The 14,771-nt window shown below is 39.5% G+C and overlaps 1 protein-coding gene across 1 annotated transcript; it reads left to right on the plus strand.

Annotated features, from left to right (window-relative positions):
• Nucleotides 1-3,784: 3,784 nt before the first annotated feature.
• Nucleotides 3,785-13,580, plus strand: slc25a25a (solute carrier family 25 member 25a). The gene is made up of 9 exons (XM_057832965.1): nucleotides 3,785-4,056; nucleotides 4,950-5,076; nucleotides 5,148-5,235; nucleotides 5,327-5,435; nucleotides 9,364-9,522; nucleotides 11,036-11,188; nucleotides 11,261-11,536; nucleotides 11,614-11,761; nucleotides 12,841-13,580. Exons 1-9 carry the CDS (start codon nucleotides 3,895-3,897, stop codon nucleotides 13,023-13,025), a joined length of 1,407 nt encoding a protein of 468 aa, XP_057688948.1. The 5' UTR covers nucleotides 3,785-3,894; the 3' UTR covers nucleotides 13,026-13,580.
• Nucleotides 13,581-14,771: the final 1,191 nt, after the last annotated feature.

Raw genomic sequence — 14,771 nt, forward strand, 5'->3', positions numbered from 1 at the left:
TGTTTCGCTTCCAGGTTCGTCCCCTTTCAGGCTCGAACTTCGGAAACGCGATTATTTTGTCAAATATACAACATATAAATTATTTTTTCATGCTTTATTTGTTGGACAATGTTTAATTACTTTAATTGTGACCCTATTTGGCATGTTATGAAAATACTTCACATTTGGTCTTTAACGCTTTTGACTAGTATAAAATTCAATTCGTCCACAGATAAGATTTGTAGTCGTCTAAAAGAGGGGTTGTATTCACACACCCACAAAAAAAAAATCCGACGTCAGGATTTGGTGGTTACAGATAAAAATGCCTAAAATACAAACACGAATGCGTAAATATGAATATGAATCTTTTATATACGAAAATGAGTGTGTAAATAGGAGTATGAGTCTTTTTGACAGCTATCTTACGCCATACCTATCGCTTATCTCACTGTTCGTGACTCAAAAACGCGAGGAGACCTACGCTCTAACGTGCTCCTAATGTAATGAAACATCTTTGGGCTTAGAAAAATCTTTTCACGAGACAAAAACACAAGGAGCCTTATGCTTATTTTGCTGTGACATCGACCAGCTATAGCAACAATAACACTGTCGCGCCTGTGCACGTCGTTATATAACCTCATAACCTGAAATTACTTTTAAAGCAACACTAGGTAACTTTTCAGTTTTGGTTGATTTTAGCGTCACAGGTGGACAAAAGCGTTCCCTATGAGGACCAGTGCACAGTGTCGTAAAATCCTGATCTACCGGTCGCCTGCAGACGGATTAAACGACATTTCTGTTTCCAGTGGCTATGTGAAGGATGAATAGTAATGGGGTAATGAATCCAGTTGTGGCTAAACAATAGCATATGACGATGTTGAAAATAGAAACGTATGATTTTGCACTGTACTCCCCCCCGAACTCGTCAATGTGTGTGTGTGTGTGTGTGGGGTGGAGGGGGTCACGTCAGCAAGTGAAAGCCAGGCCAACGTTTATTCTTGAGTGTCCTTTTATCCTGGTAGCCTCTCTTTTTCTTTTTCTTTGTTTCCTCGGACAAAACATTTTGTCTCTCCTTTTGTTCTGCCATCTTTGCAGAATTTGTGTGTCTTTATAACGAATGGGGAAAGGGGGAGGTGACGTATGCCGTAAAGCAGTCAGCACATTTGTAGTTTTTGTGTGGCAGGGTTCCTGCCACCCTCCTCAAAGTTAATTAGTGCTGGTGAAAGCGACACATACCCCCTCAAGATGTAAAGGAGTGTCATTCATTCATTGTAAGTCGACATCACAAATGTTATGAAAATATTTTATAAAGGTTGAAAAGTTACCTAGTGTTGCCTTAACAAGAGGCAATATTTTCCCGTTTAAACGTGTCGTAACCTGAAAATATTGTATGTAGAGACGTTCGTAAGTAGAGGTAGGCTACCACTGTAGTATGCAGGCCACACTTGTACTAGTATGATACCAAATGTTAATATTGTGGCCTACATGACCCAAAATATGATTTTTAATCACTAGTCTTGACCTAGAGTAGTTGTTTTCTTCTCTTTTGTTTTGTAATTGTCATTTTCCTTGTCTGCACAATATGAGCTCAAGCATAATTCGCTTGTCTGTCACACCCATTAATGTCCTTGTCTTGTCTGAAACACGCCCTTTTAAATTATTATTATTATTATTACAATAAATAAGAGTTTGACAAAAAAAAAACACTGCATAAAAAACATGGATACAAGTGTAAATGACTTAAGAATGTGAGGACGTATTCATCAATATCAAGTAATAGAATGTTGATCTGTGATGTTATCTGGCATTTGGAGTTTGTCCTCCTTATCGTTCTAGATGGAAGCATTAAGACATGCTGTTAACACAACATGCCAAGACATATAATAAGACATGCACAATTAAATCAATTAAAATATCTGAATTGCTAAGACAAAAGTAAGAACGTGGGAAACCACAGTTGTACCTCTAGTATTGTTTATGCCTATAGATTCATTATAAGTTTCCAGGTCGCTGGATTCACCTGTGTTGCATTGGTCATACAGTTGTTCCCTTTAATTTACGTAGCAGCAAGCCCGTTGACGGGGGGGGGGGGGCAACCGGGTATGTTGTCCTGGGCCTCAGGACCATAGGGGCCCCTGAATGAATACTTTACATTCACATATTTCTTTTTTATTTAAATTATTGTCTGATTAAATATTATATTTTACTCAATATATACTTACAAACTTTAACATATTAAATATTTCAAATATATATTTTTTCCTTTTTTGCGAGAAATTAAAATCTGTCATTGTTATAAGCTCTAAACATGGTGAGTCGTTATAAATCGGGTGCGCAGAGAAGAAAAGAAAAAAGAAAAAGAGATGAAAATCATAGAGGTGAATGAGAATAAATGATGAAGTTTTTAAAAGAGGGACAAGAAGCCAGAGAATTAGGGCTAGAGTTGGCTGTGGACGGTGATGTTGGTAAGTGAACAACAGCCGACGTTTACATTCGCGATCACCGTGACCAAAGCCCGATTCGAGTCTGTCACCAGCCGCTTGTAGCCTATTGAGGTGCGGTATGACAAGAAATTCTGCTCGCGTTGAGCCGAGGAGAGAGAAGGTGATGGGAGACCAGGGATATACAGTGGGGAGAACAAGTATTTAATACATTGGCAGTGTATCAAATACTTGTTCTCCCCACTGTACGTACAGTATGTTAGTCTGTGGGGAGCAGGTGCGCGAGGCTGAACAGACTCGGGTCCGGTGGCTGGATTTGTCTTGGGTTTACAACCCACTGTGTATTATAGCAAATGTTAATACGAATCCATCACCGAAACAGCACAAACGAGCAGCAGTGGAACAGCAGAGGAGCCTGTCAGGGAAAGACAGGGAGCTGTCAGGCAGCCCACAGTAAGAGATGAGGAAGGGGCGCATCCCAGGTCCCATTCAGCGCAGTAGGGAGGGGCCAGGCACAGGATGTTTAGTTATACTGTTTTGTTGCTTAGCAGGCAGGCATAGCACTCTCAGTTGTATTTATTGTAGCCTACATGGGAAAATCGATGGAAATTGTTTGTTTATATTGTGTCACATCACATTACGGTCTTCGTTGCTTGCATGTTGTCTTGACAAGCCGGTGGTAGGGATGGGTTGGGGGGCTATAATGGTCTCTTGTCCCCGGGCCCCTGCAACACTGTTGACAGCCCTGCGTTGCATGAAAGAATTTTGAAACATTGGTAATTGGAAATCATGACTGATATCTAAAGTAGGAACATTTTGTTAGTATGAATTGAATTCATTAAAATAAATGGTGCTTTGAGTGCTCGCTTTATTAAAGGATAGTACAAATCTTTAATATTATTCCGGGTGATCTAAACTTGAGTACAGTTGCGTAACACAATTAACATAAGAGCTGTGGTACGACTTTTACTCAGTACAAATCTCCATGGCGTTCTTATTAGACATAAGTAGTGTGATTGTTTTTAATTATGCTTTTTGTTATTAATGTTTGTTATAAGTATTATTTCTCTTCGGTGGTTATAACTTGTATTGCCAATCAGGCACCCAGGCTGCTTTTGGCAGCGTTTGAATGAAAGGACACTCCTGATTGGTTCATCTTTGACAAGCTGAACAGAAGCGAGCACGGGATTGGTCCATAATCAGCCATTCCTGACGAAACTTAAAAGGCGGAATCAAACCGAGTATTCAATGAACAAGGCTCCCGATTGGGCAGTAGTAAAATTACGTAAAGCGGGAATGCTAAATCAGCCAATGACGCTCCACTATTTCAGCAAGGGGCGTGTCACCATGGCATTCTTTAGAAGCCGGCTTCTCGTGGCATACCGGCATTTCGGCGGTCGACCGGGAAGTGGTAGTTCTCGCTCCTCTATTTATTTATTTATTGTAGTTTATTTTGCAGTTGAAGAAAACAAACATGCTATCCTTGTGCCTTTACGTCCCCGTGTCCAACTCCGACCCGGTTGAAGTTGACTACTTCGAGTCGAACGGACTTCCGACCGAACTCAATTCGCTCTTCAACAAGCTGAGCGTGTTCCTTCCCTCTCAGGAATTTTCCACCTATCAAAGATGGCGAAAAGTAAGAAAAAAATCCCTTTAACTGTATTATACTGGTGTTTTCTATATAGAGTTATGCACATTGGTGTTTGAAATAGTACTTACATATCATTAATCCACTCTGTTTGCCGTCGTCGATTGACTGTAGCTGGGCGCCGGCTGGTTTAGCTTAGCTGAAATAGCATGAACCTTTACGACTAGGCCGCAATGTTATACGCGTTCTCGCTGTCACAAAATTTGCCTTTTTTCCTTCAATTATGCCGTATTTGAACAAGTTAGTCCTTAGAAATTGTTTACTTTTAGAGATATTTCTTTCTAGTAAGTACACTTTTATTCGTATCTGTCAAATAAAAGGCATTCAGAAGCGTGGGCGGGAGTCCACCCATCTGAGGAAGTCAACTTCTTTCATTCTAATAATTGTGATGTCATAGAGCTCGTCCAAAATGTATTTATGCACAAACTACTTATGTAATATTAAGTTGTTTCTTTGTTTTGATGTGTTTTTTGTTTTTTGTTTTTTTTATTGTCAAGTGATTTTAAACAATGAAGTAAAAATGCTCCTTTTTAAGGTTCCATTTTCATGCATTTTCCATAAAAGCCTGTTTGGACCACTTCTATTGCAATTTCGGTAGCTGCACTTGACTTTTTTAAATGTCGACATTTATCCTCCCATGCGCGTGATCACTCCCTGACAAGGCAGGCTGGGTCGGGTGTCGTGGTACTGCGTCAAAGTGCCAACGACCTGCTCTCGATTTAGTATCAGACGGGATTACCGGTGTTGGCGGCCCGCTTCAGTCTTCAGGTCAAAGATAGAGCGGTCACCGCGTCACTCATTACTGCAGAAATGGGTCATGGTTGCAATGCTTGACTCTAAATGGACATAAGACATCTTTTGTCCATGTATGTAACTTGCAGAAAAGTCTAAAGAGGGAACCAAACATGTCCGACGACCAGCTGGACTTTGAGGAGTTGGTGCACTACCTGCAAGATTATGAGAAAGACCTGAAATTGGTGGTCAAAAGTCTGGACAAGAAGAACGCAGGTAAGCGCCTCACATTTGCTCACCACCTTTGCATATCGCTGCTTTCGTGTTAACCCGTTTGCATTCTCAAGGGCGAATTGACAGCAAGGAGTTCATCCAGGCTCTCCAGGACATTGGTGTGCACATTTCTCACCATCTCGCCGAGAAAGCCCTCAAGAGGTACTTGACTTGAGGGAATGGTATAGCTTTTTTTTTTGGGTGTGGTTCAGGAACTTATTGTTCTTATTATTATTATATTTTTGTGTTTTAGCATGGGCAAGAACGGTATCATAACCATCAACAGTAAAGAATGGAGCAAGTACCCTACGGTGGAGGAGGAGAGCATTCCCGAGATCATCCTATACTGGAAGCACTCCACGGTAGGTTTTTAGGCCGTGTCGCTACATGTGATTCAAATCGTAGTTTTCCAAACACTGTGAACACTGTGCATTCATTTCAGTATAGGCCAGATGATAGAAAAAAGGAAGTGGTGTCAACCTGTGATTTAAAAAAACAAAACATAGGCCACATGATAGAAAAAAGGAAGTGTCAACCTGTGATTTAAAAAAACAAAAAAAAACAAACATCATGACCGATCATGTGAAATGAAACAGAAGCAGAAAATGATATTGCTAGCATGAAATACAATGTGAAAAATCAACTTGCTAGGGTCACCGTGGAGAATTTTTTCCCGCTTAACAACTAAATGTCTTGTTCCATATTTCAGAATGCATTTAAAATTACAAACATCTGCCTAATACGCCTTTTGGTGCTTATGTAGTATAAAGGTTTTTATAACTCCAGACCAAATAAAATTTGTTGCAAAATCAGCAATTTCTAAAGTTTGCTAGGGGAAAAAATTACAAAAAAGATACTAAAAAAACACCACTTTTGCTCAAAATTTCATCCGGTGCATATCGAGTTAAAATGTTTAAATGTTAGCGGTGCAACAATTAATCAACAACTATTTTGATAACCAATTAATCGTGTAGGACCTTCTTCACTTTAAACTTCGACGAAATTTTTGAAATTATATCTCAGTTGTAAATGGCAGATTTCATCATATTTTTAAGTCAAAGTAGGACTGCTTTTACTTTGGGAAACAATTCACTTTTTTGCCCATTCTCAGACATCTTGCTGTCTAAACTACTTAATAAGGCTGCAACAACTAATCGATTAAAATCGATTAATAAATTAGTTGCCAACGAATTTGATAATCGATAGAGTTGCAGACTAGTTAAGTCAGGAAACTGTAATAAAATAGTACTTTTGAAAGAAATGGTAATCAAATACCAAATAATTAAAGTAAATAATTTTGTCTTTGTTACTTACAACATGCATAAAACTTCACAGTAAATTATGAAGGTAATTGAAAAGTGACAATTATCAGATTAATCGGTTATGAAAATAATTGTTAGTTGCAGCACTATTAAATATGTATAGAAAAACAAAAGGGGGTAGTGAAATGAACAATTTGAATGTTAAAAACTAATTAATGGAAAACAGACTGAAATCATTGGCAATAGATGTTCAGCCCATTTGCACTGGAAGAGCTGGCAGCGAATGAACAAATGTTCATATGCTGCATATTCAACCCTCCCAGTTAGTGGATTGGACGTCTACTGCTGACAAACTGATTTAAATTCACAGCAAACGCATGAAAAGAACCGTATAATTGGACGTCTATCATCATCAATCGTACTAAAAGAGTTAATTAAGAATTTGGATACAACTTTTAACTGATCTTTAAAAAAGAAAAAAAAAAAAAAAATTATGTTGGCCGCAAACTCTTATTTCATCTTTACAAACCATAAGAAAATAGCAGAGTCACGATTTAAAAAAAAAAAAAAAAAAAAAAAAAAAAAGTCAACCTCTAAATATGTTAGCCCGTAACCTTTATCACTAGTTAACACAGTGTTCTTTTTTTTTTTTTCCCTTGTATCTCCTGGCCTATTTTGGAATAATTAGTCGCTCTTTATCGGCTCCAAAGAGCACCTTACTGTCTCTGCTAAATAGGCCAATTAGAGGCGCATTCCAAGCGGCGGAAGGCAGCCATTGCGTCAGCGTGTCAACTCGGGATTATGTGTGTCGGTTACATAAAGGTATCAAAAGTCGCTGGTAAGAAGAGCAGCTGGTGACAGTTAAGAGGCTCTCATGACCGCCATGCTAAATCTAAATGGCACACTCGACCAAACGTCACAGTCGGGTTAGCATTTGAGCAGACCAGTGGCATTGCGGTGAGCCCTTATCGGTGCCAATGACAACAAAGCTGTTAGGCAGCGTGATGTTTACTCAAGGATATGTTATGTTGGATTGTGGGCAGTGGAAGATTAGAAATTGATTGCATAATTGAAAAGTTTCTATAATTGAAAAGTGTAAAGTTATATCTAGAGGTTGTCATTAACTCATTGGTTGCCATTGATGGCGATAGACGTCATTCCATTCTGGCAGCGCTCAGTCTGGTTTAGTATTATTAGACACAATTTGTGTACTTGACGTTTTATTTATTAACCTTACATAATACACATTTGCTTAAAGGACTCCACGGATAGAAAGACTCGTTCTTAAAAGATAAATGTTAGTACAGGTTATAATAATTTGATATTAAAACCCCTCTTAATATTTGTTAAATTATTTTAGATAGTAGGTTGTTGCCATTGTTGTTGCCGTTGCTGGGCGGTGACACTGCCAGAATTCCACGTGTCACCTTTTTATTTAAAAAAAAAAAAAAAAAAAAAAGACTTCAATTATGTAATGTAGTGATTTCAATACGTCACAAGGTGTCATTGGAGAGTTTTACATTAATTAGGGATCAAGCCAATGAGTGCGTTTTTTTCCCTTGAATGACGCTGTAGTTTCTTTAATCCACAGTGGGAGAGAGAAAGTGGGCACAGGCGTTCAGATTCGTAGCTCGGACCGCGCCGTTTATTGGCATAAGCTTCGGCAACTCTTTCACAATACACATAAGTATCTTATAGTAAAAATACAACCAAACTAATACTCTTAAAAAAATAATGTCACCAAAAAGAAAATTGCTTCAATCTGTATTAATGAGGCCCTATTCTCACACAGTTAACACAAAGAGAACTGGCATTCACAATCAAAATAGATGCGCAAAATACACATAAAACTTACTCAGACTTTGGTCAAACTATATTTAAACATTCTCGCAACTCCTTCCGCTCGACAAAAACACTGCATGGCAATATTTAGTCACGATATACAAACTTTGATGCTGGGAGCCATTATCAGGAGTCTTGTGAAGACTACACTCAAATGAACGTGAATCACAATAGACCCAGTCCAGGCCCTGACCCAGTCTGGGGGGAAAAAAAAAACAGGGAGCTACGGCGTCAGTCGAGGGACAAAAGGCACTCATTGTCTTACAGTATTAATGTAAAACTTGCCATTGACACCTTGTGGTGTATTTAAATCACTGCCCTACATAATTAGCGTGACTGTGAAGAATGGCAGCGTGGCCCTGTGATGTCACGACCCTGTAACCAACAACAATGGCAAGCTATTAGTTTATTTTTTTATTTAAAATTTTACAAATTTTATTAAAACGAAAACATTAAGAGGGGGTTTAATATCAATTATAAATTGTACTAACATTTATCTCTTATGAACTACATGTCTTTCTATCCGTAGTTCCCTTTAAAAAAAATCATGCATTTCTTTCAGATTTCAAACTATAGCACTCAGATAGCATAACCCAGTCTAAGCAGCCAAATCCAACGCACTGCCATATTTGGTAGAGTGAGCACACGTAACCTTTGTCCTCATGCCCCAAATGTCATCCCACTCTCATATCACTTGCCCTGAAAATTTGAGTTATTCATTATTGTGAAATTACTGTTTTGACACCCGTGACCTTTTGACCTTGTTACCTCAAAATGTATTTGTCTTCCATTTTATATCATAAACATATTCTGCCAGTTTGAGTTATGTTTAACTCATTCGTACAGATCCGCATACACAACTGCTGTAGGTTGTAATGGAGGCAATTCTGTTACTTTTTATATTTTTATTGTTTTTGGTATGAATAAATGATAAAGAATAGAATGTTAATAAAAACAGAAATCACTTTGGTTATGGCACCCAATAAGACTCCAAAGTTGATTATCTTTTTAAATTTCATAACATAAATGCCTTCAAAATGTGAACTTTGAGCGCATCGATGCCAGGCTCTCCCACCCAAAATGGTTGGGACATCTTGTGTTAGCAGCCAATTGGTACTCATTAGCTATTTAGAAAAGTAGATCCCAATATAGAATTTTATTGACGAGATCTGCTCTGTGTTCTTAGATCTTCGACGTTGGTGAGAACCTGATGGTCCCCGACGACTTCACCGCCGAGGAGAAGCAGAGTGGCATGTGGTGGCGCCACCTGGTGGCGGGCGGTGGAGCTGGCGCCGTCTCCCGTACGTGCACGGCGCCTCTGGACCGCGTCAAAGTCATGATGCAGGTAAGCGGGGTAGGCGGGTTAGTCTGTTGAATAATTCCGGAGAGAAAGTGGAACGTCTTATCGGAACTTGGCAAATCATAAAAAAAGTTAATATTTAAATTGGGCGAAGGCGGGCAGAGTCCGAGGCCTCACTTCCTGCGTCATCCGAGACCCGAAGGTCGCACAAATGCGTCAGTGGCCTTTTATCGGCTTAACCTCTTTCAGTGTCGTTGACAATTTTTAGGTCAATGTCTAAGCTAGAGGTCGACCGATGTGGGATTTTTAAATGCCGACACAGATATCGAAAAACATTTTCAACTGATGCCAAAGCCGATTTTGTAAGCAGATATTTGAGGCCGAAATATTTTTATTTTTTAAAGCACGTAGATTATGAAAAGCAATTAAAAAAATGCTTCAACAGCATCAAATTTACAATGACAACAATTCGGTCTCGTGGTACTAAACCAACAAACACAGCAATTTTTACGATTGTACACACTTGGCAAGAACAGTACATTATTTTCAAATAATTAAACCTACCAGGACGTCGCAACGATATGTGAACAAGTGAGAGTTCAAGAGGATGCTCGCCATTAGGGATGGGAATTGATAGGATTTTTACGATTCTGATTCCATTATCGATATTGCTTAACAATTCGATTCTCTTATCGATTCTAATTTTGGGGGGGGGGGGGGGGGGGAAGAACAAACATTTTGATTGGCATCTAGTTTGTTTAATCAGAAGTCACAACCTAACAAACTCACAACAAGGTCAAAGAAGCCCAAAGCCTCCATGTTAACTGTGGCAAATAGACAATGTGTAATTACTGAAACATTTATCTAATAGATATAAAAATATCCTCATTTTAAAAGGACACACGAGCTGATGGTACTCAAAATTAATAATAAAAAAAGATGAATACTGTCAAATACAACAGAATGTTGCGTAGTGCAAATGTGCAAAATTAACAATTCTATTACAGAAAAAATAAGCATGTCTGCCTTTTCAAGTAGGATACATGATCTTTCTGGACTTACGGTGTCTCCAGCAGTGGAGAACACCCGCTCAGATGGGGTGGAGAAAGCCTGCATACACAAAGTGTTCAGCTAGTCCAGACAGCAGGGGTAGAGTATCACCTATTTTGAATTACGGGTGAAAATATGCTGATTGGCTGTAGTCGTCAGGTGCATTTCGGGAAGTAATTTGGAACATCCGTTAGACATAGCAACACGAAAATACCACCATCGCATGCGGAGGTATATACTTTTGTGTGAAATCAGTTGTCAGATTGGCCCTACCACCCACCAAATTCAAATTATTAAAAAAAACAAAAAAACACCACTGACTGGTGGACTACCGACCGAAATGAGTATTAAAATTATAAATAAAATCGTTGGAACAAAATCTAGCACCCTCTCTGGCCCTTTGTGGAATAGTTTGAACACCCCTGATGTACATGGACGGCAGGTCTCAATTGTAATTATATAATAATAGAAAAAATCATTATTGTATTTTTTGGTATTATTTGTTCAGGTGTACGGTTCCCGAAGCAACAATATGTGTATCATGAGCGGCCTAATGCAGATGATCAAAGAAGGTGGCGTGCGCTCGCTCTGGCGAGGCAACGGTGTCAACATCATCAAGATCGCGCCCGAGTCGGCCCTAAAGTTCATGGCATACGAGCAGGTACGTGCCACCGTGCCGCACTTCCGTACGCTAAGCTCACTGGCGACTGACAAAAAACATTCCTACTCGTAGATTAAACGCGTGATCGGCGGCGACAAGTTGACACTGAACATCTCGGAACGCTTCGTGGCCGGGTCGTTGGCGGGAGTCATTGCGCAAAGCGCCATCTACCCTATGGAAGTGCTGAAAACCAGACTGGCTTTGAGAAAGACTGGCCAATACGCCGGAATATCCGACTGTGCCAAGCAGATTTTCCGCAGAGAAGGAGTGGCAGCCTTCTACAAGGGTTACGTGCCCAACATGCTAGGCATTATCCCCTATGCCGGCATTGATTTGGCAGTGTACGAGGTAAGTGATGCCGCCGCATCCCTTTTAACCCAGCCAGTCTTTCACCGTGCTAACTTGTCGTCACGTGATGCTTCCAGACTCTGAAAAACGGCTACCTGCAGCAGTACGGCGCCGGCGGTGACCCCGGCGTACTGGTGCTGTTGGCGTGCGGCACGGTGTCTAGCACCTGTGGCCAGCTCGCTAGCTACCCACTCGCTCTGATCAGGACACGCATGCAAGCACAAGGTGAGATTGCCGCACTCATGTTAATGCAAAGGTTTTATCTTCTATTGAAAAAATCTTGGCCTTTCATATATTTAAAAATAAGTTTATTGAAAAAGTATAGGGGCATTTTTTTAATGAACTAAATTAGTTAAATTGCAGAATGACATTTTAGATTTTCAATTTAAAAGAAAAAAAATTCCCCCAACTATAAGGCGCACTTAAAATCTTATTTTCCCAATAATTGACTGTTCGCTTTATTATCCAGTCCAGTGTTTTATGTATGAATACGGTTATTTCGTAATGATCTCAAACCTATTTTGTTGTAGCATTATGCTGTATAATTTTGTGGCATGAAATGTGAAATATAAAAAAAAAAAATAGGTGTACGAATGAGTTAACCAACCATTTTCCTTTTTTTTTTTTTTAAAGTGTGAAATACAGTGGTACCTCTACTTATGAAATTAATTGGTTCTGAAAGTAGTTTCGTTATCCTGAAAAAGATGTAAGTAGAAATGCACTCTACTTTTCATGTAAATGCCCTAATCCAAGCCCCCCCCCCCCCCAAAAAAAAATTCAGACATAAGTCTTTCATAATAAAAGTAAAAATACATTAAAATAAAAATACATCAAAACATGCAACAAATACATGTACATTATTTCACAATAAACCAACAAGCAGAGTTGTGCATGTTACGTTCAGTAAACTCTGGGTGCTGTGAGTACCAGCCATACTGTATTTTTGCCTTTCTCATCCTGATATTTATTTTGTAACGAGGCAATATTTTCCTATTGAGGCATGTATTAACCTTAACCTAAAAATTCTGTATGTAGAGACGTTCGTAAGTAGAGGTACCACTGTATTAAAGAAATTGTAAAAGCAAACGTTTTTGAAAACTGACAAAAAACATAACTCTGCTGCCATCCCTCCTTGTCCAAATGAATTAGACGTCTATTCATGTCAACTGAAGCCGATGAGTTAAATGTTTGATTCATCATCTCACGGCTAAAACATACTGTGATTTTCCAAATTGCATACAATAATCCCACAGTGTCTATTAAACATTGTTTAGCTAGATTTTAAAAAGATTTTCCTTTTGCAGCCGCAACGGGCAGTGGCCAGCAGGCGAGCATGACGGCGCTCTTCCGTCAGATCCTGCAGGCCGAGGGTCCGACGGGCCTCTACCGGGGCCTGGCACCCAACTTCCTGAAGGTCATCCCAGCCGTCAGCATCAGCTACGTCGTGTACGAGCACATAAAGACGCAGCTGGGCGTCACCTCGCGTTGACCGCCTGCCTCCTTATCCGCTGAATCCTACCCACCCGAGGGGGGGGTTCAACTACTCGATATCATTCTGTGAATGTAAGCTGACCGGAGAAGAGCTCGGCGACTGCTGCTATTTATTACGGTTGTGTAATGCAAGGACCAAATATTTGCGCTTAGAAGGCGCTGTTGTGTTCATGTGAGAGTTTTTGCACAGTTTGCTCTCTACTGCCGCACACAATTTCCATCTGCTATTTATTGTTTTTAGCGTTTCATGGAACATGTTAACATTTGGTGTTGAGTGTGTGCGCGCGCATGTATATGTTCGAGAGCCGAATATTTCTCATTTGACAAATGAGTAAAACAGCAGCCTTAATGACAAGTGAGACACTAAACAGATGATGTTTTTTTCTTTTTTTTGCAAAAGACTTGTCCTAATGTTCCTCAGGTTAAAGAAGTCACACAAGTGTTCAAACTTTTTTTGGAGCAGCAAAGGCTTTGAGAAAAAAACTGAACTCCTTGCACTTTATTTTATGCTGGAAAAGCCTCAATGTTAAGAGACTTGAGGTATTACAGATGACTATTTTTTAGTATTTTAAAGCTATTTTCTTGCAAATAAATGCAAATTCTTGTCAAAACTGCCTCCTGTTGCCTAATCACTTGTCACAAAACATTCCGTTGCATTAGCAGGGTATCTACAGGTGTGAGCAAATCTCAGTGAATGTTTTTTTTAATGCAATTTTAATTTAATGCCCATGGCCAACTACATATAGTTTCACCCACACAAATTGTAAGACTTGTCCAATAATGACTATAACTGATATCCCAATATTGTCCAATCCTAAAAAGCCGATCCTGACATATGCACTCGTGGACTTTAGATATAATGGCCAATTGTAACAACTAGTGCTGCAACAATGAATCAATTAACTGCTAATTTGATTAGGGCAGGGGTTGGCAACCCGTGTTTTGAGAGCCGCATGCGGCTCTTTAGCGCTGTCCTAGTCCCTGGAGTGTTTCAAAAATGTTTGAAAATTGAAAAAGATTGGGGAGGGAAATATATTTTTTCTTTAAACATGGTTTCTGTCGGAGAACAAACATGACACAAACAATCTTAATGTTTTCCAATGCTGTAAAAATGTGTAGAATAAATATTACGTTTCAACATTTATGTCTACGAAGATTTGCGTCATAGCCTGCGATGCACGTTTCTATCAGCAGAGCAGCTGTTGTAAACAAACCGGTAGAGAACAGAGGATTCAACATTTCTTGGGCCGTATCAATTGCATTCATTGCCAATGCGAAAGGATTTTTCTGAATGCTTGCTCTGTAGCGAGAAGTTGTTAAATCACAAAAGGAGTAACGTGGAAAGACATTTCCGGGGAAGGCATACTACTTTTGCAGCAGAGTACTCCGTAAGTGGGATTGCATTACTTCTGGAGAAATTAAGTGCAAAATTAGATTTAAAAAGTGGATCGCATCTCCAAATTTCACTACTGCAAGTTTTGTTGCAACCCGGGAGTAATAAAGCGTGGAAAACCATTCACAGATGGTGACTAGTAAATGAAGGAGTCACTCATCAACATATCAGAATACCTATTTGCAGACTTCAAAAACAAAACCGAGTTAATGAAAATCAAATACATGCCTCTCGCACTAAGACAGTGAAGGAAAGGGCCAAAAAAATAGGCAACATCACCAATCAGCAAATCAAGGGCTAATTCAGCGGCAGCATACTTGTGATAAGTCATGTGATGTGATCGATATTGAA

Source organism: Corythoichthys intestinalis, chromosome 3, assembly GCF_030265065.1.
Source record: "Corythoichthys intestinalis isolate RoL2023-P3 chromosome 3, ASM3026506v1, whole genome shotgun sequence".
NCBI lineage: Eukaryota > Metazoa > Chordata > Actinopteri > Syngnathiformes > Syngnathidae > Corythoichthys > Corythoichthys intestinalis.